The sequence below is a fragment of the Pseudopodoces humilis genome, chromosome 3, assembly GCF_049639895.1.
Source record: "Pseudopodoces humilis isolate 2021_Gansu_Grassland_sample_001 chromosome 3, ASM4963989v1, whole genome shotgun sequence".
NCBI lineage: Eukaryota > Metazoa > Chordata > Aves > Passeriformes > Paridae > Pseudopodoces > Pseudopodoces humilis.
This window is the reverse complement of record NC_142202.1, coordinates 31,034,049-31,061,280: the sequence shown is the minus strand read 5'-3', so window position 1 is coordinate 31,061,280 and position 27,232 is coordinate 31,034,049. Positions and strand designations below refer to the sequence as shown.

Genomic DNA, 27,232 nt, shown 5'->3' with positions numbered 1-27,232 from the left:
TTGTTTTGTCCTAAGAACTCTGAGAGGACTTTAGCCAATAAGGGCATCAAGCCTGGCAACAAGGTACTGAGTTTCAATATGCAGGGAGATATATGGTGGGTTTGCTGGACTAAGTCATGCATTCCACGGGCCGAGAGAAAAATAACTTTTTTCTCATTTCATTCTCTTTCAATCTGTCTCTGTCTGATCAGTCTGATTTTAAAATTTGGTCTCTGAGCTCAGCAGCACCCACCATCTATGACCCACTGTCTATGTACAGTGGGTAGACAGACAGTGTCTATCTACCTCACAGAAATTTATCAGCACCTTTTTACAACAAGAGGAAAAACAGGGATCAGACAGGGGCCATTATGTTGGGTATGAAGGGAAAAATCAGCAGATATAAAAGATGTCTGAAGCTGAAGAACAGAAAATGGAACTCAGGCTTTCTTAGGTCTCAGGAGAGAGGTCACCATCATTTTTGGGTAATTTGTGGGCAGAGCAATCAGTAAAGAGTTAAAATGCTAAAAGCAAAAAATCCTGTAATGAGCTGATTCTCTGACACGTCCAGTCCACCCCATCTCCAGACAGACCACCACAAGAGAACTGTTAAAACTGAGCTCTCTTCCAAAATCAAGCAAATGTTGATGAGCTTTTACTTCACCTGTGAAATTAACTTGGGAATATAACACAAGAAAAAAAGCAAGAGGCCTCCTCTCCCTACAACTTTTTTTTTTTCAGTTTTCCACCAGTCTGGGCCACTCTTCGTCAAAGAATGAGACCCCTTTCCAAGCCTAGTAGAAGATGAGCAAGAATTAGGCAGCAAAGCTGACTTACCATAAGGGCCAGCTGCAGGGAACACATGAGTTTGCCAGACAGCATTAGCAGCTGGGCTCTGTAAGCTAAGCAGGACCAGCAGGTCCAGCAAAATCCGGTGTGAGCCAACACTGACACTGCTCTGCCTGAGCAACCTGCCACTGCCAGCACGACTACAACATGGAACAGTCTGTCTCCAGGGGGAATTCAGGTGTGTGAAAACACCTCTGACTTAGCCCAAGTCCAAGTGCAGAGAGCAGATATGAACCTTTAAAACACAGACACAGATGGGGACCTGCTCAGTGAACTGCAGCCCAGCTCCTAGCCCCCGACAACCATGGTGTAAGTTTTTCAGCCTTACCCAGATTTTGCAGTTTAACCTCTCAGCTGTGCCACATGTGCACGGAGATGTGGCCAGACTCAGGAGCATGTTCCCTCCCAATGACATCTACTGAGCTGAGAGTGGTTAATTAACCCTGCTTATTGAAGGGCAGACACATTCCTGCCTGGTCCCTGATTTTTCAGTCAGGCTCTAGTCCAGCAGGTGATTAATAATCCTGCTGTGGGAAGAGTGCATCTATTATTAAAATTAATGAAATTATAATTAAGAGGTGATGAATTAGCAGTTGCTCCTTGACTGGATATGGAAACTCAGAAGTGCCAGGCACTTCTGTGGTTCTCACTGCACTCAAGGCTTACAGCAATGAGAGGAGGGAGCCAGGCAGAGCAGGCAGCCCCTTGGCACAGCTGGGGCAACACACATCCTGTGCACCCCAGTGTAGCTGTAGCCACCCCAGAGCTCTCTGGTTCACAAAGCCACTTCACCCTCTTCTCCTGTCCAATGGACAGACTTACTGTAAGGTGCTGCCCCAAGTATGGGCTGTGACAGCCTCACAACCCTGACACTGATGGGCTACAGGAAAAGTATTTGAGTGCAGCAGCCCATCCTGCTGCTTGGAATACTGGAGTAGGATTCCCACCCTCTGGAATTGCTGGTCACAGACATAGCTGCTGGAGCAAGAGGCTGGAGATCTTCCCCAAGAGCCCACATGAGGCTGAGTTTACCCTTCCCCAGAGGGTACTCACCAATGTGTTTCCCATACATGTGGTAGTAGAAGGAGACACAGTAATACTTGGCAGTGATATTGTAGAGGGGACTGATGAGCCGGGCTTTGTCTCCTGTCACCCGGGGCCGGGATGCCTCAATGAACATGTAATAACCTGCAGAATGAGAGGGAAAGGTGGGAAAAGGCAGCATGCACTGCATCTCCCTTCCTTCAAATGATGGGGTGCCAGTGTGGCTGGGAGACCATCCCTCCTCTGGGATACATGGCCAATTGCTCTGCGCGCACTGATCCTGGCCAGAGACACTTGCAGGATAGCCGCAGTAGCTAGTAGTAGTAGTAGTATTGAGGGAAGGGCAGGAGAGACAGGCATCTGCAGACCTGCTGTGAGCACACGTAGCAGGTGAACCCCTGAACATGCACATCCATCTGGGTGCACAAAGAGCCTCAGAGCTGACTGCACTGTGCAAGGAAAACACCAGAAAGAGAAACCATTTCAGACCAATTTCTCTCCCGTAAGTAGAGGGAGAGAGGATTTGGTACATCTAGCCTGAACAATATTGTTGTCTAAAGAGAACAATACCAAAGCAGTTGTTAACAGCCCAGGGAGGAAAAGATTAGCTATTTAATTTGTTAGCATCATTTTCAATGCTCAGTCAGGTTGGTGTACCGAACACTAATGGGAAAAAACATTTCCTTAGTGGGTTATTGAATGTTTGCCATTTTTTTTCTGCGTGCAAAGGTATGTGTTTGCATACAAATTTACTTTCCTTATTACAGAAAGAGGGACATAGTATCCAGCTAAACTGGGAGCATGCACTCCACACACAGCTAGGGTGAACAATACATAACACCAGTCTTCTCCAGCTATAGGCAAGGCTTCTTCCTGCCCCAAAGGCAGCTCCTGCCAGGTCTCTCCTGCTTCTCTGATGGGTACTAAGGAGATCTGTTTGCATCCCTGAGAACTTCTATGAGGAAACAACTCACTAAAACCTACCAGGCCATTTCTGGGTATTAGAGATATTCTCCTACTCGTTTATCCATTTTTTTTTCTTCAAAACAAGCATCAAACAAAGTGCAAGAGCATTAGGCATCAGGCAATTAGCTGACAACAAGAACTAATACTCACACTATTCCTCCAACAAAGTTGTGGGTGTTTTAATTGTGTGTTTAATTCCAATCAGTAACATGCAAATTAACTGCCTGCTCCCTGCACCCTGTGTGAAGTAGAAAGCAGATCAGCTGTCCATTAGCTCCCAGAGCTGTAAGATTCCTGACAAGAGATGGTGTGCATCTCCCCTCCCCTGCCAAACCGAAAGAAACCAGACTTGTGCCTACCCTCCGGTGTACCGCTGATGTCTGTGGGGGGCCCTGTGTTGACGGTGCGCTTTGGGTTCTGGGTCAGGGCATTCTGCCGGGTCCAGTCAAAGTTGTCCATCTTGTCCTGCATGAAGCCACAGATCTTCTCATCCTCAAAACGGCAGGTGTTATCTGTGGGGATGGGAAGGGGCTGCTCAGCTGCTTCTTTTTAAACACCCTCCCCAAGCTGCCTGGGTGCTCACAGCCGTGCTGTGTCACCACCACTTAGGCTCTGTATCAAGCCAGGGGCAGCCAGCCCCTGACCTCAGGAGAAGGCTGAAAAGGAAGGCATCATAGAAATCACAGAATGGATTGAGTTGGAAGCAGCCTCAAAATCCATTCAGTTCCAAACCCATCGCCATGGGCAGGGATGCCATTCACTAGATCAGGTTGCCCAGGGCCCCATCCAACCTGACCTTGAACACTACCACAGATGGGGCACCCATAACATTTCTGGTCAGCCGGCTCCAGTGCCTCACCATTCTCTGAGTAAGGAATTTACTCTTAAAATCTAATATAAATGTCTCCACTTTTATTTAAAAATGTACCCCCTTTTCCTATCACTACCCATAATACATCAGTGATTAATGTTACTACAGAAGTGTTAATCCAGGCCGATGGATGTGATGGTCTGACAAAATGGAATAAAGCTATTATGGCTAAAGAGAAAGAAATTATCTCAGAAATCTGAAGGGGCAAATGTAGAAGAGGGTAAAAAGATCACCGAAGGCATACTGGCTACAAGGGCTTTTATGTCAGAACAACTTGATGGTAGAATAATTTCCCCAAGAGAGAGGAAAAAGCAGCAGCAGATAACCCCCCTTCAGGCTATATATTTAACTAAACTATGACACACATGAAAAAATATCAGCTGTGAAGAAGAGGTCAGCTCAGCACGACAAGCATGTCGTTTAGCCAGAGTACATCTAATTTACACCAGTTAAAAGGCATATTTGATTTTGCAGCTTATGCTGCTTCCCCTAACAAAATAAACATGTAGGTAAAAGACTTTTATGTAGGATCAACCAAATGTGCACTTTTATTACTACCACAAGACAGTTATACCCTACAGCAATATTGTATGACAGATGAAAAATCTTGTGCATAGACATAACCCAATATGGACTTGCAGAGATTGGAATGAATTGGACACAACCAGGCTGAAGATTGTAACCTTTGTGTTAAAAAGGTAGTTTTGAGTCACAAAAGCAAAGGTCAAGAACCAGCTTTACACTGCTGACACAATAGGAGAGGGATGGATAAAACAGGCAAAAAAGAAAGAGAAAACAGGTCCAAGAACTGATGTGAAAACTGCTGTGTGTTTTGAAAGGCCACAGGGCAGAAACCAGAGGTGGAGAATGAGCTGGAAGTGGGATCTTGGATCTTGTGAGTGTTTTAGATACAGCAAGCAAAGGTATCTTTAATTGCTGCTTTTAAGTAAGAGCAAGGAGTTGTGCTATGAAGTGTAAAGATAAAGCCATGAAAGAACACATACTCAAAGGAAAACAAGGCTCTTCACAAGGACTTGGAATGTGTTAGGAACCTCATCCATGTCATGCTGGTGCGAGACTCAACTTTTTGGGGTTTACCTCCCCCTATTATTTATCATGCCCAGATGAAGAGAAGCCCAAATGCCTCCTGGGGCTCCTGCATTCTTGTATCTTCAGTGAAGACTTTCTCTGGTTCCTGGGCAGGAGGCTTTTTCTCCTAGCATGTGTGACTTCAACAGGACAGGTAGGACAGAGCAGGGTCCTCAACCTATGGGCTGGATGCCAAGGATGGGACACACAAGGGAAGTTTTCTGCAATGTCAGGGCCAAAAACTCCAGGTGGAGTACAATGTGATGGTAGGAGCTTCATACACCTACCATATACAACAAAATCTGTTATCCTGTACCAGAGAAGAGAAATGAAATGAACAGAATCTTGACTCTGAGATGCTGCACCTTCTGGTAGCTACCCTTCCTTCTGGTGGCTAGCGTCCTCCCCATCCCCTCCCATTTAGAAATAAAAACAACTGTAATCCAAATGGACACCAAAGGTCTGCACACCCCTGCGGTAGGGAAGTGGCTTCCCCCTTCTTGCACATCTCTTTCCAGCATCCCATCAAAGCAGTGAGAAAAGAGGATGCAGCTTCCTGTGGTAACCTGCAAAAATGTCTTTGCCAGCATAGGCCAGACAATGTGTGGCAAGCCTGTTCACAGACCATGAAAGCTAGGTTTTCAGTAAACTCAGTGGGAAACGCTGCATGCCCACTCCTTTGGGCTGAGCACAGTCATAGGGAGCTTTTTTGGGCTGGCTGCTTAATTGCTGATTAATCCTGGCTAAATGCTTTCCACTCAATCTGCTCATTTCTAATTAGCATCCAAATCCAAATTAGCCACTGCTCTGCAGTGCCTAATGCAGAGGCCTGAATGGCATCTGGAGCGGAAGGAGGGAACAGGGGACAGGGCAGATGCTTGCAGGGTCTGAGACAGGGTAACTGTGTGGGATAGGGGGTCTCTTTCATCCCCAGAACAAAGAGATGGAAGGTGAAAAGAGTCAGAAGGCAGCTCCTAAGGGTCCTTTCTCAGCTCTTTTGGCAGAGAGAAGTGAGTTCATGGCTGTACCAGATCCCCAGTGGTCCTCAAAGGAGAGGCTGGAGCCCACAAGCTTGCTGATGTTGCTGGGTGGTGTAATACCCCCAGTTTCTCTCCACTGGACCAAAAACATCTGCATGACTCCAGCTCATGGGTTGCCAGCTGCATTTAAAAGAGACACATTTTCTCTTAGAATGGCATTATCTTAAGGATCCACAATGACTGTCCTTTTGCAAAAGCACCAGGGCAGTTTGCACCTCTGACCCATGTTGAGCACATGGACTTTCAAAGAAAGATGACATCTTTCTCCAACACAGAATTACCTTAACAGGGGATATCAGGTGGAAAGCAGAGTTGGAAGCTGTAACACAGAGGTCAGCCAGGCAACTGATTGAGAGGGAACAAACCACAAATGAGGAAGCATAGAAATCAAAGAAAAGGCAGATTAAAGAGAAAGCACAAGCTCAGGTGGAGATCAGAGAAAGCTGTGCAAGACAAGAGAACCTGAGGACAGCATTCCCAACTTAGCACCAAGGCCTGGTTGTGCCAGCCTGGTAGATTACTGTGCCTCATTTGTAAAAAGCCATACACACGGGATGAGACTGCTCAGAGAAGTTGACTCAAAAGCCTGTAGAGAGCTCTTTTAACATTAAAATAGGGCCTTGAGTGCATTCTCTCTTCTCACTCAAAAATGCAGCTCCTTCCAGAAGGCAACATTTCTAGCAGAGCACATAAATCAGCAAAGAGTCCCATGCATCACAGATCAGGCAATGCTGTTGCTTAATCAACAGTATGATCCATCTTATGTGCAACACCAATTGCTGTGCAGAAGTTTGAACCTCACCTCTTGCTTAGCTTGGGAGCTCAAGGCACTTTGCAACAACTAATGAACAAGGCTTCTTAATTTCTCTGTTGCATAGCAATGCCTCTTTCTATATATCTTCTGCATTACATGTGAGGAAATAGATGAGGAAAGTATAGAGAGACACAGTTAAGGGCACAGCAGGCAGTGCCTAAGCTGGAAACAGAACCCAAGTGCTCCAACTCCTGGTCCTTTGGTACAAAACAAGCCACAGGAAAACAAAGCTCTTTGGTTTCTCTGAGCTACAAGTGGAGGTGCCATGAATAACTAGGAAGTGTTCAGTGTGGTTTGGGACACTGCTAGTACGTCACCTCTGGACGGTTATCAACAAACCTCACCAGGACAAACCTGGCAGATTCAGCCAAGAAGAAAACCTTTCAATTACCTGCTGTACCACAGAGGTGATCTGGCTTTTGACCTCGACTGTGTGTTGTAAACCTTCTTAAAGACTTTTGCCATTTGCCAGGGACCCCAGCTCATCAACAAAGTGTAAAGGAAGCTTCCTGTTTAAAATTTAATATGTGTATTTAAATACTGAACAGAGAAATTGCTGTCTGGATTGTTACAGACAAGGTGGAGGTGGCAGAGGAGCCGGCTCCTCAGAAGCTGGATTTAGTGCTGTCTTCACTAAACACACTTCCTTGGCAGGCTTTGCAGTGGTGGCAGCTCAGAGTGCAGAGATGTTTGCTCTCAGTTACAGACACCTCCATGCATTCCCAGGGGAGAGACTCTGCTGTGGCTATTAGCATTTCTTGTTGCTTTGCCTTCTTGAGAAACATAATGGAGGTTTTCCTTTCAAGTCCTTAGGTGAAATCCTTCCCTGCTTCTGAAATTCTGGCTGCCAGATGAATGTAAAAAATAATAATCCTATTCTAGCTGCAGACTATGGGTGAATAGCAGATGGAGTACACTTGAATAAAACTGCCTTCATCATTTAGCTGTGGTGTGACAACTGACACTGTCTTGGAGCATAAAGGATCATGCTCCAAGCCCCAGCTCTGTTGTAGACCTGCTGTGTGACCCACAGGCTATCATTTTTTGGACATCAGTTTCCCCATCTAGAAAATTAAGACAATGAGAACTGTATTGAGACCTCAAAATACGTCATGATCTAAGAAAGAATATTTAACAGTCTCTCTCATTGCAATTTTCTAAGGATTTTATAACCAGTAATGGAAGAAAGCTTTGCAATGCTGTAACTGGTTAAGTCATCCTATTTATCATCAGGAACTGTCACCTTTTTAACCTTTGCATTACAAAACATTCTTGAAGAACAGGCACAAACTCGAGTAATCCAACTCTAAACACAGGCTGACATCTCATTCTGACATGTTCTTACCTGAACAAACTTGGGTTCCTCTGAGCATTATCAGAGACCAGACACACCAGCAATATATGGTAAGCAACAATCCAGGCTAATCTACAACAACCAACATCTGCCATGGATCACCACTCACTCTATTTGTCCATGGTCCCAAAATTAGCACCACACACAGCCAGACTGCAGGTATGTGAGAAACAGTGTTGCTGCTCTGAAAGGGCAAGACACAGTTGCCCAACCAAAAATAAACCAGCTATCCCATATACATCTTAATGACCTCATCACCAAGGTTACAAGGTTACATCTGATAAAATAAGGGAAAACAAAGCACCTGCAGATGAGGAGCTGGAATGGCTTGTGGGGCAGCACTCCAGAGTTTAGTTTAGAAAGCAAAAGTTACATTCAAATAAAATTGCAGAGTAGGTAAGGACAGAGCAGATTCCCCGGCACTGGAATTTGGTCATGACATTAAAACAATCAGTTATTCTAAGAGAACTCTAAGGTAAAATCTTAAAATTAAGATAATTCTTAGGCATTTTTTAAAATACAGATTCTGTTTTTTAGAACCAGATTAATTGATTTTTAGGAGTCAGTCTTATTGGTAACCTCTAAACATGTTTTAAACCTCCCAGTGTTCATTTCTTCTGCTCCTCCTTTGCTTTTCCTTTATAACCCAATACCTGGCTCTGTAACCATGCCACACGCATGCTTGCCCCAATGTTATTAGCATCTTATTAGGCTGAGAGAGAAAATGCATGAAGAAGTAATTGTATTAAGTGACTCTGAGAGTTTGTAAATTAATCACCATTGTGCACGCCCTTGGATCAGGTTGCCAGAGGCATTAATCATCTAATCTTTGCCTTTCACTCCAGGGCTTTCCATGTTTGCTTCCAGAATTTGGCTCATCAGTCTAGTGTGAACTTTTCCCTGGGGCCATGGTGGCAGGACAAGTATGAAAAGAAGTGGTAGCAGGAGGGATTTCTATGTTTTTGGGATGAGAGTTGGTGAACTCAGCTGTGGTCCAAAGAAAGAGCTAAAAGCCTTTGGGTTCATATTTCACTGTCAGCAGGTCTGAATGGAAAAAGCATATATGAAAGCAAGTGTGGTAGGTCCAATTTTAGGCAGTCAGTCTCAAGGTGTGAATTCATGGTCAAGGCCCTCACAACTGGCCCAGAGGTCCCAATATCCACCAGAGGCTGGGCAATTTATATCAAGGGAAAATCATAAATATATTGCATGAAATATGAATCATATTAATGAATAATATGAAATCATAATTACTGCACGAAAAACATGAGTAGTTGAGTTATATTCCACCATAGGCAAATTTCCTGGAGTTGTTCTGGATTCAAACTGCCAAAGCTACACCAGGCAGGCAATCTGAAGTCGCAGTTTACAAAGACCCCAAGAGATTGACACAATTAGGACTGAAGTTGCTCTGAGTTTACCAGTGATTTATTCAATGTAAAAGCAAGTGGCAAAAGGCCAGATTTTGTCATTTACACCTGTAGGCTTGCCTTCTCCAGCAAGTACTGAGAGACACATTCTAGAGTAGCTTCCTGGCAATATGCTCTGTGTTTCCCAGTGAGTTTTCTATGGAGAATATTTAAAGTAGATCAGAAAGTCAACAAAAGAAAGCAAATAGAATCACAAATTACAGCCACAAAATCCCTCTGACTCTGTAAGAAGCTCCTACTGTCATGCAGAGTATGGTTCATCAAACCATCCTCAAGGCTGTGAACGTGCAAGAATTAACACTTTGTGGCTGCCTGATTCTGCCATCACCTAATCCTGGCTTCTCCTCCCCACTGCTACCCTGCAGTGCAGCAGTAGAACTTACCTACACATAGAGTACTACATAAAAACATTGAATGCTGACTCAGCAGCTGGAAACAGGGAGAAACAGGCGCATGCTCTCCATGGAGCACTAGTAAGTAGTCTGCCCATCTCTGCCCAAGACCTTTGCCTGGGCTTACATCCTACAGTCAAAGTGAAGGGACCTTGTTGCATGCCTGGAGATCATTCCCCCACTATTTACAGCAAGCTAGAATTCCTCTTTTATGCTTAATGGGCACTATCATGTCGGTGTTAAAGAACATCTTTCTTAGACATTGTGTATTCTGCTCTCAAAATCCATGGGAACTCTGGATGCTCAAAACACACAGGCCTGCATCTTGCCAATAATAACCAGGTTAATAAGCAAGTCTACAGTGATGATACTGAAGGGGAATAAGAAAGGGACTGTGCTCAGAGTTTGAAAGAAAAGACAGATCTGAGCTGGAGACTGTTCCATACAAGCCTGCAGAGATACCAAGCAGTATCATTCCTAGTCAGAAGAGGATGTGGAATATTCCTAAACCCAGATATTTTGGGGAACACTTAGTAACCTGCTTACTGGAAGTAGATTGTTCATGCATGTTCATGCATGTTCATGGGGCATGGGGGTGGGTGCCCAAGATCACAGTCTGCCCCATCACAAAGGTATCAGGTGTGAGGGAGAGGCATATCCTTGGCATAAATCTCCTGGCAATAACTCAAGGTACAACAAATGGCAATATTTACTGGAAGTTTTAGTGTACATAATTTTATCCTCTTTTGGGAAAAAAAGATTTGACAAAGTCAGCTGTGTATTTCAGCTGCTTTTCCTGCCTGATCTGCTAGAGCACTCGACTAAAGTACATTACATTCAAAGCATTAATACAAAGGTCTTCGGCTTACCTGTTGGATTGGGATAGTTGATTGCTGGAAAAAGAAATAGAAAAACAAGTCAAAACAAAAGCACAAATCATAATCAAAGTCTGAAAATAAAACAAACACATCAAGAAAGGTCACAAATGCACAATTCTCCTGGCAGCATTGCTATGAGAAAGCAGTGCTTGGTGCCTGTTTTGGTAATGGAAAAAGATTCTGACACTCTGATCCAAGCAATGAGAGACCTTAAGAAAACCCCACGTAAGGGGTGATCCTGGGTTCATAGGGAAACCCTTCTGGCAACCCAAGTAGTTTCCTTCTGGAGCACACAGTGGGATAGCACCCACTTAGATACCAAAGCTAGGTATCTAAGAGGGATATTCAAGCAGTTTGATGCACTGTGGAAGATTGATATGACAGGTATGCTGGGGACACCTGACATGCCACGGGAAAAGAGTGTTGTGTGAAATCAAGCAAACACTACAGGAGAAGGATCTGTACTTTCTGCTGAAATAGAGGGTCCAAACCCCTGTTGAAGAGTAAAGGAATCATAGAGTTGTGGGAATGGAGAGAGGTGTGAGCTGTTGGAATGATGGGGAGAGAAGTATGGTCAATGTATACCAATGAGATAATCTGGGATTCAAGGTATTGGACAGAGCTACAGCTTTATGAAAAACTAGTTAGGAAAGGAATAATGCATTCAGCTCTGGAAATAACTGAAGTCTCCCAAAATCCTCTTACTTTTAGGGTTGTGTGGCTAATACACAGAATCCAGTGTATATCTTGTATAAAAAGCCACTGTACCATGGGGAGTTGCAGCATGGCCTGACTGGGGTTTTGGGGATCTCTTGTCCACAGACTGCAGAGTGCGAGTCAGGGCTGCTGAGTGAAGGATGAGTGGAGGCTGATCTTCAGAGGTCTCTAGTGCTCTGCAATGATAGCAGCATCCAAAACACAGTCAAATGCAATAGTGCAATGCCATCAGAACTTCTCAGAGCACAGAGACCCACCCAAGGGTCACGGAAGACCACCTCTCTGCATGCCCACATCCCCAGGCCTGAAGCTCAGACTTGCTCTTGTAGGCAGGACCAAGAAGGAGACACCTACGTTCCATATACCGGATGATGCGGGCAGCCATATCTCCAGCCCCAAAGCTGGTGATGGGTGTCAGGCGAACTTCATAGCTCTGAGGCACTTTCAGGTTGGGCAAGATGTGCTCCAGCAACAGGCCTTTCTCAATTTTCTTCACAGGAATGAAGGTTTGGATGGTGTTTCTCTGAGACAGCTGCATAGAAAAAGAACCCAAAGTGTTATGAAAATCCTGGAAATGGAAATCTGGGCAATCATATCCATAATCTAACACCCTATTTCTCCCCTTTCTATACAGATGTACACGTGGTTGTTCCGTGAGATCTTCATACAATATTGTTTTGAAAACTGCCATCCCTGGTACAGAACACTGATCAGGAGCCTGAGCTCTCCTTTAAGGGAAGCCTTCGTGTCCTCCAAGGCAGGGACTGTAGGGACAATTTGAACTACAGGTCCTGAAGCAAGTTTGTGTCAGAAGCAATGGTTTCAGGAGGGAGAAAATTAACCCAACTCACTCATGTTAGTGCACTCAGGTCCTGTGCAAATAGCATGGCATTGCACCATGACACCCTTCAGTTCACAATCACTGCTGCAGAATTCATTCATTTGCTGCCTGGGCCATGTGGCACTTCATCTGGTGTCTCACTGGGAGCAGCCTACTACCATTTTTCCTCAGAAATCTTCCATAGGGTCCATCCTTGGACTGCCTCCGCAGACTAGAGCAAGGGGTCTAGTTCAAGTTGATGGTTCTCTGGGGTCACCCACAGGCTCCCTCTTCCTCTGATTCCCATTGGAAGGTGCTGAATTATGCTAGCTGAACCATACCAGCTACACATTGTTCCGTTTGCTAAGGCAGCAGGAAAGTTTCAAGAAAACAATGGGCAAAATATCGTTATCAAAATCACCACCACTAAAAATGATGAATTACATGTCAGTGAAACTTCCCTGCCATGGTCATGCTTGCTTGGCTGGGAAAGAACAAGAACAAGGATTGAATTGTGAAGATACAATTTCCTGCCTGTCGCTGTACAGTGCCTGGATCCTTGTGGCAAGATAAGTTACTGGGGATGCTGGTGCTGGTAAAAAGACCTTTGGCAGGACTTTCCATAGTCCAGTGTTCACTAAGCTTTCCCTTGCCTTACCCCTAGGCTGAAGTTTTCATTGCAAAGGCAGCTCTCCTGACAGGCAGCCTCAGTGTTCAAATGTTGTAGTTCAATATTTAATTTTGTTAAGAATTTGTTAAAACTTGCTAGTATGTTCTTGTTTCCCTCTGTTGATTGTAATGGTTTAGCCACAGTTGTCTGTTATATAAACCCCTCCCTGTTTTCCTGAATGTTCCCCATCAATCACCTTTACCCTGCCCCATCTCCCCATCCATCACTCTAAACCCCACCTCTCCTTCCAGTTCCTTCCATGTACATCATCCCTTCCTTGACATGTTATTGGTTGTTATGTTCCCGCCTTCTTTGTATCCCCATTGGTCCCTGATATTGTAACCTCCTCCCCTTACCCCTCCCTCCGTGAGCTCCCATTGGACCCTGGACTGTGCCCGCCCCTGAGATAAAACCCAGTGCACAGAGGTGCTCGGGGCTCTCTTTGGTCCTGATTTGTCCCAGCCCAGACCCTTGTACTCATCCCCTCTCCCAAATAAACCTGTTCCTGGGAAGTACAGCTGAGTGAGTCTCCTCCTTCCTTTTGCCACCACCCACGACACCTGATGTGGCAGAGCCCGGCAGGATTTGGTGCTCTGAAGGTTCTGCAGTGGGATCGCCTTTCCCCTGCAGTTCCCCACTCCTGGTGACTGCCTGTGCCGGAGTGGCACCGTAGAGCTAGCCCAGAGCTCCGGTGCAGCCAAGAGCAGCATCAGTTGGCGCCCAGCATGGGGCCTCTGGCTGGAGACCTCACGGAGGAGTCAGACGAACAGCTACCCATCAGTGGACTTTTGGGCGGCAACTACCCCAGTAGTAGCAGACCAACTTTTGTCTGGTGGCGCTCCTGGGGATCAAGGCGGCAACCCTCCACGTGCAGAGGATTGCCTTGGGGTGTGGACATCCCTCACAGCACTCTGTCTGGACCTGGTGTGGTGAGTTCCCCAGAGGAGGAAAGTGATAAGGGCTTATTTTGGGTTCCAGACCCTTATCTTTTGTTCTTTTCAGTTTTCCTTTGCTGTCAAGGGGTGGTAGGATTGCTGAGCCGAAGTGTTAAAAAATCGGCGCAAAGTTGTCAGCTCAGCAAAGGGGAATTTATCTCCAAGTTGTGGGAATCCTTGAGGGGGAAGGGAAAAAGTTTTCTAAAGGGTTAGTTAAGAGATTAGTTAGATGGCTGTTCTTGCACTTCCCCCATGTGTCCCCAGAAAATATAAGTTCTGTTAATTTTTGGAATATTGTGGGCAGTAAATTGACAGTTTTAACTAATCAAGGGGACAAGACTGCTTTTAAATTGATTCCACTTTTTGTTTTAATCAGGTCCACATTAATTGAAAAAGGGGGAGTGCAAGGACAGCCAGGGCAGTTATCCCCAGTTTCCCCACCCCCATATCCCTCTACCTCTGCCTCTAAGTTGGGGGAGATGTGTGGGGCATCCCGTGTTACACAGGGCACCAGCAATGGCTCTAGTCTCCCTGGCTCCCCATGTCTCCCTCAGCACCCCAGCCCTGGCAGCCCTGGCCAAGCTGCCAGAGCCCCTATCCATTCCCCTGCTTCCCCAGTTGTCAATCCAAAGTTTAATGCTTCCCAGGTTGTTAATCCCCAGATAAATGAAGTTAAAAATCCCCAGCACATATCCCAGAATCTTTGTTCCCCTGTGCTCCCCTGTTCTTCCCCTGACCCCCAAAATGGACCCCAGAGAGCACAAGATGGCGGGGACCACATGGTTGGACCCCTTCCTTGTGCTTCTCCTTCCCACAATCCTTTTCTTCCCCCATCGACCAACCCCTTCTTCCTTAACTCCTCCCCTTCTCCATACCCTGACCCCTCCCACTTCCCCTCGGGAAATTCCTCCTCCTCCTCCAGGGCGTATCATCCCACCACCACACCCCCAAACCCCACCTCTTCCTGCTGTTGCTCCTCCCTTAAGCCCTCCCACTCAGTCGGTTCTCCAAAAGCCCCGCCCCTTCTGGCTTCTGGTTCCCACGCCCCTCCTTCCGGTTCCCATGCCCCTCCTTCCGGTTCCCACACCCCTCCTTCCGGTTCCCATGCTCTGGAAACCGGAAGTGACAGGCTTGGAAGCCAGAACTCAGAACTGGTTGATACTCCCTTCGTTGCACCGGTGAGTTTTCATGGCAGGGGAGGGAGACACCATGAATGGGAACCCTTCTCCTTCCAAACCAAGAGGGAATTGTGTAAAGCTCAGAAAGAGTTTGGGAGAAGAAGTGAGTATTTTAAAGGCTTGTTGAAAGCTACCTTCTCTACAAACGAAATGGTCCCCTCCGACTTAAAAGAATTGTTTTCCTGCCTCCTTTCCTCAGCTGAGTTTAAGCTGTGGAAACAGGGGTGGAAGACGGCGTTGGAGACCATGCTTCCTGAGCTATTGCACAATGAAGATACTGCAGATGACATGAATGAAAACCCCCTCACTTTAGATCACCTGTGTGGCGAAGGGAATTGGGCTAAACCTGAGGAGCAGGCCAGGGGTTTACCTCGGTCTGTTCTTGTTAAAATTGCGGAGGCCACCGAGAAAGCTTTCAATTTAATGCCTGAGGAAGAACCCCAAGCCAGTTTCCTGTCAATTAAACAATTCCCTAATGAACCTTTTGTTAAGTTTGTTGATAGGCTGCAGGCACAGGTGGAGAGACAGATAGAGAAAGCTGAGCTACAGGAGAACGTTCTGTTGGAAGCAGCGAAAAATAACGCCAATGAAGTGTGCCGCCGAATCATCCTCAGTCTGCCCCTCCACCCGCCTCCCACCTCAGAAATGATAATAGAAGCATGTGCAAAGAAGGCTCTGATGGTGGGACTCAGCCAGATAGCACCACGCCAAGGAAGACACCATCTGCGGCTGTGATGCAGCGTACACCACTAAGCCAGCTGCAGTGTTTTCGCTGTGGACAATTGGGACATTTGGCAAGGGAGTGTCCAGCTCCCAGCCCTTGCCATGGGAACACAGGAAACAGCATGGGAGGAAGGGTTCCCCCACCCAATGACATCAGGGGGAATAAAGATCTAATAAATGCAAAAAAAAAACTAGGAGCGCAGTGCGAACCTGTCCTGCGCGAAGCAACAAATGGGACAGGTCTCGCAGGGGGGTGGGGGGCACAAAATAACAGGATTTGGCCTATCAATGGGATGTGACATTTAACTAATATCAAAGACATTTTCTTCTGGTCTCAGCACTGGAAGGTTGTTGCTGTGGACCCACTGGATGGGACTTTGATGGATTCCGGACTAGCCTGTAAGTGCATTGCCATTGGGGACACTAAACACACACCCCCAGAGATTGAGATCTCTCCGATCACCTTTCCGGGCGGGTCTGGAGAACCTCATTGTCTTGGCGCACTGCACTCACCCACCCTTCTTTTTGGCAAAGGGTCAAATCATTGCCCAAATCATACCTATCCCAGAAGAAATCCCAGTAGATGATCGTGCACCAGGCGTCTACTGGGCGGAGGTTGTGGGTGAAGACAAACCTATCATTGATTACAGTATCAAGCAGGGTGCGGAAACATTAAATATGAAGGGTCTGCATGACACAGGAGCAGATGTGACGATAATCCCTGAAAGGAGGTGGCCGTCACATTGGGAGTTGCAACCTGTGGCTGGCAAGATTCAGGGTATAGGGGGCACACAATTGGCACAAGTATCCAAGAGCGTGGTTCAAATTGAGGGGCCAGATGGGCAATTGGCGAATTTACGCCCATTTGTTGCTGACTATCAGGTTCCCCTGTGGGGGAGAGATCTCATGTCCCAATGAGGGGTGAAAATAGAGATCCCGAAAACCCCTTGGGATTTTTAGAGGCGGTCACTGTGGAGCGCCCTTTCCAGAAGTTAGATTGGACAATGGATACAGCGGTCTGGATTGATCAGTGGCCGCTAAGAAAAGACAAAGGCGCTCAACGAGCTCGTGGAGGAGCAATTAGCTAAAGGGAACATAGTTGAGACAACCAGCCCTTGGAATTCCCCGGTCTTTGTAATCCGTAAGCTGGGGAAAGACAAGTGGCGGTTCCTTCACGACCTTCAGGAAATCAACAAAGTCATTGTAGACATGGGACCTCTCCAACCTGGGATGCCTACCCCAACCATGCTCCCACGAAATTGGAAATTGGCAATTATTGATATTAAAAATTGGTTTTTTTCCAAATTCCCCTGCACCCTGACGATGCCCCACGGTTTGCCTTCTCGGTGCCCACCCTTAACCGAGAAGCCCCAATGAGGAGGTTCCACTGGCGAGTGTTGCCACAGGGCATGAAAAGCTTGCCCACCATTTGCCAGTGGTATGTCTCCTCATTGCTGTCTCCCGTCCGCGCCAAAGTGGGGGAGGCCATCATCCACCATTACATGGATGATGTCCTGGTGTGTGCCCCCCATGACAATCTACTGAGACGTGCGCTTGACCTGGTAGTTGAAGTTCTAACCTCTGCAGGATTTCAACTCCAGGAAGAAAAGGTTCAAAGGATGCCACCCTGGAGATTAACTGGGCCTCCAGATCGCTGAGAAGATCATTGTTCCTCAAAAATTGGCTATTAACAGTGATCCAAAAAACCTGGTGGATCTCCACTCCCTGTGTGGGACTTTAAACTGGGTTAGGCCTTGGCTGGGCCTCACTACTGAAGACCTAGCCCCCCTCTTCATGTTATTGAACGGGGAGAAGGAGCTGAGTTCTCCCAGGTCTCTGACTCCAGAGGCACGGAAAGCCCTGGAAGAGGTACAGGATGCACTAGTGGAGAGGCAGGCATATAGGTACGAGCCGAACCTGCCATTCGAATTTATTGTCTTGGGACATCTGCCACACCTGTTCGGGCTTGTCTATCAATGGGACCAGGACTCAAGGGACCCACTTTTGATCATAGAGTGGGTTTTCCTAAGTCATCAGAGGTCCAAAAGTATCACAAGTCCACAGGAGTTGATGGTTCAGCTTATCAGGAAAGCTAGGGCAAGGCTTCAGGAAAATGTCCGGGTGTGACTTTACATGCATATGGGTACTGGTCAGTCTGTCTCAGGACAGAGAGTCCCCAGATAAACTGACCAAGGAAATGTTCAACCAATTGCTGCAGGAAAATGAGACTCTCCAAATTGTTTTGGATAGCTACAGTGGACATGTTTCAGTCCACGCTCCTGCTCATAAACTGTTTATCTCAAAGTTCAATGTAATTCCTAAAGAGATCAGGAGCAGAAAACCTCTCAAGGCAGTGACAGTTTTCACTGACGTATCTGGAGCATCCCACAAGTCAGTGATGACTTGGATGGATCCTCAGACTCGGCAGTGGGAAACGGATGTTAAGTATGTGGAAAGATCTCCACAAGTTGCTGAGTTGGCTGCTGTTGTCAGGGCCTTTGAGAGGTTCCCCGAACCATTTAATTTGGTGACTGATTCGGCCTATGTAGCAGGGGTAATAGCAAGAGCAGAAAATGCAGCATTGAAGAAGTCTCAAATCCTCAGCTTTTTGAGCTGCTTTCAAAACTAATATAAGCCGTTTCTCACCGAAAGCAGCCTTTCTTTGTCATGCACGTAAGATCATACACAGAGCTCCCTGGCCCGGTAGCCGAGGGGAATAAAAGAGCGGATTCCCTTGCTGCCCCTGTTGAGATGGCCCAACTTCCTGATGTGTTCCAACAGGCTAAACTGAGTCACCAGATGTTCCATCAGAATGTGCCTGGTTTGGTCCGTCAGTTCCATCTAAGGCGAGATCAAACCAGAGCCATTGTGGCCACATGCCCACAATGTCAATCAGCAGCAATGCCACCCCTGGGCTCGGGGGTTAACCACTGAGGTCTGGGGAGCTGTGAAGTGTGGCAAATGGATGTCACCCACATCCCAGAGTTTGGTAGGTTCAAATATGTGCACCTCTCCATCGATACCTTTTCTGGTGCTGTCTATGCCTCTGCCCATGCGGGAGAGAAAGCTGAGCATGTCTGCAAACACCTCATGCGGGCTTTGTCTGTGCTGGGGGTTCCCAGGGAAATCAAAACAGATAACGGTCCAGCATACATCTCCAGGAAGCTGGAGGATTTCCTGCAGGAGTGGGGAACGGAACATAAAAGAGGCATCCCCCATTCCCCCACAGGTCAAACTATCGTTGAGCGAGCCCATCAATCACTCAAAATGGTCCTGGCCCATCAAAGAGAGAGCATGAAAGGCTACACGCCTCAAGATTGGCTGTGCAAAGCCTTGTTTACCATCAACTTTTTAAACTGCTCTTTTGACAACTCAAACCCTCCAGTGGTACGCCACTTTCAGTCCACCAACTACAAACTACAAGAACACCCGCCAGTGCTGATATGGGATCCAGAGTCCCAAAAGATCTTGGGACCCTTTAAATTAGTAACCTGGGGGCAGGGTTACGCTTGTGTCTCCTCGCCCCAGGGACTGAGGTGGATCCCACAAGGATGGGTGAAACTTTATGTCCCAAAACACCCCAACAGGCCGCCAGAAAAAAAGTAAAAAAATTGATGTCGCGTTCCGGGAGGCTGCCACCAGACACCAACTAGGAGGAGGAGGAAACCCCGAGTCCCCTTTTTACCCCAATTTCCCTTTCCTGAATAATCCTCCTCCCTCCTCCTCCGCCAACCTGTGAAGGTTGGTTTTTAGAAGAAACCATGCCCTCTGCTCCCCCAGACCCTACACTCTGCTCCTCCTCTTTCTAAAAAAGAAAGGGGGAGATGTTGTAGTTCGATATTTAATTTTGTTAAGAATTTGTTAAAACTTGTTAGTATGTTCTTGTTTCCCTCTGTTGATTGTAATGGTTTAGCCACAGTTGTCTGTTATATAAACCCCTCCCTGTTTTCCTGAATGTTCCCCATCAATCACCTTTACCCTGCCCCATCTCCCCATCCATCACTCTAAACCCCACCTCTCCTTCCAGTTCCTTCCATGTACATCATCCCTTCCTTGACATGTTATTGGTTGTTATGTTCCCGCCTTCTTTGTATCCCCATTGGTCCCTGATATTGTAACCTCCTCCCCTTACCCCTCCCTCCGTGAGCTCCCATTGGACCCTGGACTGTGCCCGCCCCTGAGATAAAACCCAGTGCACAGAGGTGCTCGGGGCTCTCTTTGGTCCTGATTTGTCCCAGCCCAGACCCTTGTACTCATCCCCTCTCCCAAATAAACCTGTTCCTGGGAAGTACAGCTGAGTGAGTCTCCTCCTTCCTTTTGCCACCACCCACGACACCTGATGTGGCAGAGCCCGGCAGGATTTGGTGCTCTGAAGGTTCTGCAGTGGGATCGCCTTTCCCCTGCAGTTCCCCACTCCTGGAGACTGCCTGTGCCGGAGTGGCACCGTAGAGCTAGCCCGGAGCTCCGGTGCAGCCAAGAGCAGCGTCATTCATCATTAACTCTGAAGTTGCAGGATTACTGGAACCGGGATGCATGGAGGATGGCTTACACCAAATCTGTCTGTATAGACAGTGTGGGGCAAGAAGATGGGGTGGGGGCACAGCAGAAGTGAAGGCCACTATCAAAGCAGGGCAGGGGCAATGTCGATGTGGTGCTTAGTAAAAACAAGTACATGCAATCCCTTCTCTGCCTGTCTCTATCTCTGACACGCGTAACTCTTTTAAGTTTAAACTCAGTAGCAATGGCTGCTGCTGTAGAGGCTTCTGTGCCAAAGCCCCATCCATTTCCAACAGAGCCAGGAACCCACCTCCTTGGTCTGCCCACAGTTTGGACATTGCTCCCAAGCAAAGGGGCACAGACTGGTCCCTGGGAACCTGTGGTTGCATGTGGGTTTCACAGTGAAAAACAATTTTGCACCTTTGTTACAGATTGTACCTGAAGATCAGAGTGTAAGTTGCTTGAGGAACTACTTGCTGCACTCTCCTCCTCCTCCTCTGCTAAGATGGAGCAGAGAGCTGGGAGCTCTTCTGATGCCTTCCCTCAGCCTGGTGCCACCCTACAAGGCACTGGGAGCAGTCCTAGTGAGCAGGACCAGGGCAGTGGTTCCCAGAGGCACCAGGATGTTGCCAGGATCTGTTCATATCAACAACGCCCTATCTGCATAGGGCAGATGTTATTGATAGGACATTCTGACCCAGCTGGCATTCCTACTGCTCAGCCCTCCCATCTGCCAACCCTCCACACCATCACTCTGGCAAAGCAGTGGCAGAGCTGGCTCCCAGGGGCAGGGACTTAAGCTGGATTCATTAGCACCAGACCCCCAGTTGTCTGGGAGAAGAGGAGCAGTCAGAAGAAGAGAAGCAGAAGGCTGGAGTGGCACAGCTCCTGGCATGGGACCCTCTGGGGAGCAGAATGTGACTGGGTGGGCTGGCAGCAACTCCTTCCCACAGACTGGCATTTGCTGGGGTGTTGGGAAGGCAGCCAGCAAATAGGAGGAGGCCAGGAGCCATTTCCCTCATCTAGACATAACCTTTAGAAGAGAAACAAAATGGAGAGTCAGACAGAAGCTTGAGGGTGAGATTCAGACAGTGCAAATTCCATCTCAGCTGGAATTTGGGTATCTAAAGCCTCTGGGAGCAAGGTCAAATCACATACTCTCCCACATCATCTAATCCAGGACAAACTGAGAAATCAGCCTCCAGTCTGGACTGCAAAGCTCTGGATCCCCTAGTTGAGTCTATCCTCAGGGACTTGTGTAACCAAATAAATAACTGGCTGACACCAAGGTTTGGCTGCAAAACAGAAATTATTAAAGGCATTATGTGCTTCCCAAATATGCTTCCCATGGGTTGCAACCTCCCTGCTTCCCAGAAGAAGCCTAGATCACTAGGTAATAGGAAAGGCTCAGTGTCTATCTCCTTTTGGTGCACAGAGGTCAAGTTTTAAGAAGGTCTTTTTCCTCCACCAAATACTTTGTAGCTATAGCTTCTCCCAGCATATGTCCTGTCTCTATCCAATATGCAACTTGAACTGACACAGAAACTGGCTGCCAACAAGACTGCCCTCTGCACATCTTTACTATGGTCTCTACAGTCCTGGCATCACAACAGAACTGGCCATGGATGTCTTTGGAAAGTCTGGCTTCTCTATGAAAAGCAGCATGGGCCCTGAGCCAGCTGCAGATGTCAGTAGAGAGAGCCAAGTGCACTGCCAGCACAGTTTAAAGGGCATGAAATTAGTGCAAGGGAGAAAGGGGGCAGCTCCAGCCAGCTGCTTGCTGTGTGCATGTGGAGCAGGTGCTGGCTTGCAGTCACTAGCACAGGTCCAGCAGACAGAAACATAAGGCCAAGGTCTGCCTCCACATCCCCCTCCTTAAACATGCTTTTTGTCCCTGATTGCCAGCAGCAGGTCTGTGCAGAGCTGCATGCATCAGTCCAGCAGGAACTCATTTTTCAATCCACTTCAGTTGCCAGATGTTGCCTTTTCTCCTGCTCCATGTTTTCTCTTGTCTCATGCTATCCTGGTATCTTCCTCCTTCCACCCTCTTCTTAGCATCTCTCCTCTGGATCATGTTGACCCTGTGTTCCAGTTTAATATTGCTGCAGTGCAGTTAATAAAGCAGAGGCTGGTGCAGAGGACAGGAAAATACTGGCCACCTTATTAGAGACACTGAAGTCTCAGTGGAGGAGCTCATGCAACAAGCTCATTCATCACCAGGCTCAGGAAGCTGGCTCAGGGGCCAGAACAAGAGCACTTCACAAAGCAGAGACTTACCTCTGCTTTTACCTCCTTCCATTCCCAATAATCCAAGGAAGGGGATGGGGAAGGAAAAAAACCCAACAAATCCACAGTTTCTACCAGCTGGCTGTGAATAATATCACACAGGCTGCAGAGGTAAGAAAGTTCTTGTAGAATGGGTTCTCTAAAAACACCTTACAAAGGGCAGAGGCAGCCTCATGTGGTTTGTGTGTATTTACATGCAGTACATGTCCCTTTCCCTGTCACTGTAAGCAGTATTAGTGATTAGGGGAGAACTCACTTACATGCACTCAGCCACCAAACCTCTAGGAGCTGCAAACTGCTACCGCACTTTCTCATTCCTCACCATCACATACCCTGTTGGTGCATACTGCCTGCCCTTTCCCCGTCGTCTCATTTGAGCCAGCTTGTGATGCTCGCAGAGTGCTTGTGCCACTGTAGCCAGCTGAGCTGGCCCACGTACTGGGAACACAGACCTAGAGTCTCAAGAGACAAAAGTAGGATGCCACAGTACCCCTGCCCCTGGTTCCATTCCCACCTGGGGCATTGTCACAGCAGAGGGCCCAAGGTATGACACTGCCACACCTACATTTTCTGTTTATATAGGCTATTAAAGGAAAAAAACAGGATGATGTTTTCAGACTGAATGATGTTCACGCCAGATGTGTATCAGCTAGCAGCCTTAATAAAGCTAAAGGATATTAATAAACACATCTGTCAAGAGTTAGTGTTGTGGTTCTGCTCTACGCCACCACAACAACCTACCTGTGCTGAGACCGGTGTGACTTGTGAAGCCATGCATGTGGTCTCACAACCAGCTCTATATTAATGCTTGTTTGAGGGAGGAATCAGAAAGAAAATCTGTTTCATCACCAAGCCCCAAGATATTTCTAACAAACAACAGCTAGAAAAATGAACATTAAAATCATGTAGATCCCCCAACAAGCTGATCGGAGCAAAGGAACTGTTTTTGTAGGCATCCAGCTTCCCTGTCGCCCTGAGAATCAGGCCCTCGATATTGTTTTTCTACAAGTTCTAGCCACTTTCCCAGGAAAGTAACTATAAACATAGGTGTTTATACATTCCATTAAAGATATGCCTTTTGATGGACGTCTCTCACGGCCAGTGCGGTTGGGAAGGCGTTAACCTGACTATCCAATCCCTGGTCGTGGTCAGAAACCTATAAATACTGAAAGAACAAATGAAGTTGGCTCTTTCTTTCACCACACCTCAAACTGTGTCCGTGTGACTCATTTCGTGCCCAGCAGTGACACTTCCCAGCATTGCAATTCACTCCTGATGCTCTCTCTTTACGTGTCCCACTTCTGCAATAACTTCCCAGTTCAGGGCACAAGCACTAGCTCTGCTTTCCAATATCTCCATTCAAATCCTTTCCACACATGCTCACTCTTTCACCCTTTTTTCTCAGCCTCATTCAAATTTCCCTGGCTGCTCCTTCCTGCATCACGAAAGAGACAGGGGTGGCTGCCTGCATTCCCACTCCAACCTCACTAACTGCAGATATGGACTGCAGGGACAGCTCTCAGCTCCATCCGCAGCCTCTCCAGCCTCTCTGAAGGCAGAGGGGGCAGCAGATAAAGGCAGGCTGGTGTGGCACAGCAGCCTCACATGCAGGCTCCATCCCTCTGGCAGACTCTTCCTTGCTCCCAGTGCATCTCTGCACACCAGACAAATTCTGTCTCTGGCATGTGTGAAGGTGGGGTGACCTACACTCCTCCATTCTCCCCCTCCTCTCTCATCTGTGAGTGTCAGGACACTCTAGAGAGCAGACATCCACCAGACTAGGAGCTGTGGAGAGCCTGATGGTGCAGGAAGCACAGGTATCTCAAAAAGGCCTGAAAAGAAGCATGGGGCAATAATCTGGACAGAATAATCTTCAACTGCCTGTGCAGCTGGTGGGCTGCACTTTACAAGCAACCAGCAATCAAGGTGGTCTTCAAAGCTCAGTGCCAAGCTTCCCAGTTTCTCAGCACACATAGACATCCCTGTTTAGCAAGGTCCAGGGGCCAGGAGAAGGTGAGAGTAGGCAGAAGGGCACTCCTCTTTTGACAGGCAATACCACTCAGGGTGTGACACAGCCTCCCATTTGTACCATTTCAGCCTGTTTACACAGAGTCTTGTCTTCATTAGCTAGCTTTGCCCTAGAGTGCTGCAGACATCCTCTCTTACCAGATTTCCCCAGTGGCTGTGACTATGATGGCCTCATCCCAAGTCTACCTAATATACAGGTGCTCCCTTCCTAAGGGAGTGTTGCTCACAAAGACCAGAAACAATCACACCACTGCCCTCATCATGATGGGACTGGCAGTGTCTGTGGTCTTAAACTGGTGGCAACCAGGAAAGATAGTCCCAAGATACTGAAAGGGGCTGAGCTTGTTAATGGCACTCGTAACAGCTCCTGAGATGAATATGGGGCTCAGCAATGCCAAACCTCCTGCTACTTCGCCAGGCAATCCCTGTCCTAATTCCTGCCCCAACTGTGCCTCCAAAGATATGGCATATGTGGCAGAGAGGCCTCCAAGAGTTTAGAAGCCATGGGCTTCTTAAAAAAAAATAAAACGGAAATACAATTTCAGAATTTATGTGTGTTGGAGTTCATAGTACTAGAGATTGAAAGCAAATTATCCACTTCTCCATTGCTGGAGAACGAGAGCTCAGCAGATGAGTTCCACAGGTTAAAGTAACATTGGGAAAAGAAGAATGAAAAATGCTCAGAATCTGTTGTAGGGTCAGGAGGGAGGTGGGGGCAGGAAATTTTAGGGAACTCTCTTGGACATGAGGCACCAATATGTTCCACAATGCTGGAAAAATATGCCATAAATCTGGCCCTTCCTTTCCCCTTCTTCCTATTCATTCTGACACACAGCAGTGGATTGATACTGTAATCCTTGATGTCACCTTGGCACCACAGGGCAGAGCAGAGGAAGATGTCTTTGACATTCCTTTTGCCATGAATTGGCTGCTTGATCTCTCAATTTTGGCAGAGGGATAAAAACCTTCTGCCCCCAGAGTACAGAGAAGGGCAAAGCATGGCTACAGTCTAGGACACAGCAGGGAATGTACACTCCTGGCTGACAGGGTCCAGTCCCCTGTCACCAGAGGGGCTGCCTCTGTTTATTAATTTTATGTACTTAGCACATCTTATCTTAAAAGTGGTTTGTTCCCTTTAGGCCTGCTCCTCCCCCTGGACATCTGTTCTGGAGTCTGACTGTTGTAATGGTCTCATTTCCAGACTGAATTTATTCACATGTAGCTTGTACCCAGTTATCTTGTGCCAGTATAGTCCTTTGGCTCCAATGTCTCTTTTCCCTCGCTGTTGTTTGACCCCCTGATGCTTTACAGACAGCAGTCTCACTACCTCTCAGCCTTTGTTTTGCTGGGCTCAGCAGGCTGAGCACTCTGTGACTGCTCTTGTAACACAGACTCACCTTCCAGGATTGACTCTACAAAGTTTTTCTACATGATCCCACTTGCTGGAGTTCAGTGCTCCAGCCCTGCATATAGGATGTAGTGGCATTTCTCCACCTTGCCCAGAAGTACCTCAAGTTTCATCTAGGAGTACATTTGCCCTTTCTCACACCTGCATCTTATCAGCAGTTCCTTGAAGTCAACTCACTTGTGCACTGCACTCATTTTCCAAAGATGAGCTCCCAGCCTGCAGCATCTTCTCCATCTATGACCCTGCCTTTGTACCACTTCATTTCATCCCACCAGAACCACTCAAATAGTTTTCCATCCTTCAGATCTTTTTTCCAATCCTTCCTAATGCTTCACCAAGGTGGCATTGTCTTCCAGACTGGTGTCAGCTGCACAAAATTTCAAGAGCACAATCCTAATAGGGGATTCTGAACTCTGGCTGGTATCAGGTGCAGGGAAGATGCCTATCTACTCCAAAAAAACTATTTGGATAAGTTTTGGGTAGTACAGAAATTTGGCTTGGATATGAAGATAGTCATTGTGATGCTTCTTTATAATCTCTCATCAAATTTTCTCTGCCTGTCACATAGAATTAAAATATTTTCTTTGGTTAGTACTTAATGACCACCTTGGATGGAAATTATGTCAAGCATTAATCTCATCAACTAAAAGGCTAAGGTAAGTTTAAAATTGGATTTATTTCATTTTCCTTGCTTGACAACCATTACTCCTAAGGGCTTTCCAGAACAAATAATCACATTGCAAGCACAAAGCTGGCCTTTCCCAGACAAGCACATTGGTGAACTGAAATTCATGCCTATGTTTTTCATCAGCCAAGCACACAGATTCAGATCCTGGGAATAAGCACGGATGAACAACCAAATCAAATCCGTTATTCAGTCTAAACGAGGAGTCCTGAAAGCTTTTTGTACTGAACTGTCCTTTATCAGGAAGCCCAGTTTCTCAGCTGAAACATTCCCAATTCCAGAGAATCAACTGCAACCTTCAGTGCCTTCTGAGGACAGCTGGAGCCTTCAAGGCTGGGAGTCAGTAGCTCTCTCTTCCTCCTGCACAGGCAATCAGCTGCCCATCCTCATTAGGTGCCAAAAGCAGCAGTTTATGGCTTCCTAGAGAAGCCAAATTGGTGCTGTCATGAATTACTGTAAGTGCTTGTTCCACACTCCTCAATAATGTCTTTCATTAGGATCTGATCAGAAAGCAATATGTGTTTTATTAGCATATGTTCCCTGGTCTAAGGAAGAACAGACCTAGCCTTCACTCTGTCA

The 27,232-nt window shown here is 47.0% G+C and overlaps 1 protein-coding gene across 2 annotated transcripts in view; it reads right to left on the bottom strand.

Annotated features, from left to right (window-relative positions):
* Positions 1 to 27,232, bottom strand: part of MDGA1 (MAM domain containing glycosylphosphatidylinositol anchor 1) — a 170,626-nt gene that overhangs the window by 16,070 nt on the left and 127,324 nt on the right. For both annotated transcript variants that reach the window (XM_005530614.2, XM_088053005.1), the window contains 4 exons: positions 11,778 to 11,955; positions 10,698 to 10,721; positions 3,198 to 3,350; positions 1,882 to 2,016 (listed from right to left, as the gene is read on the bottom strand). In XM_005530614.2, the coding sequence (XP_005530671.1) occupies positions 1,882 to 2,016; positions 3,198 to 3,350; positions 10,698 to 10,721; positions 11,778 to 11,955 (490 nt within the window). The remainder of the gene's footprint in view (positions 1 to 1,881; positions 2,017 to 3,197; positions 3,351 to 10,697; positions 10,722 to 11,777; positions 11,956 to 27,232) is intronic.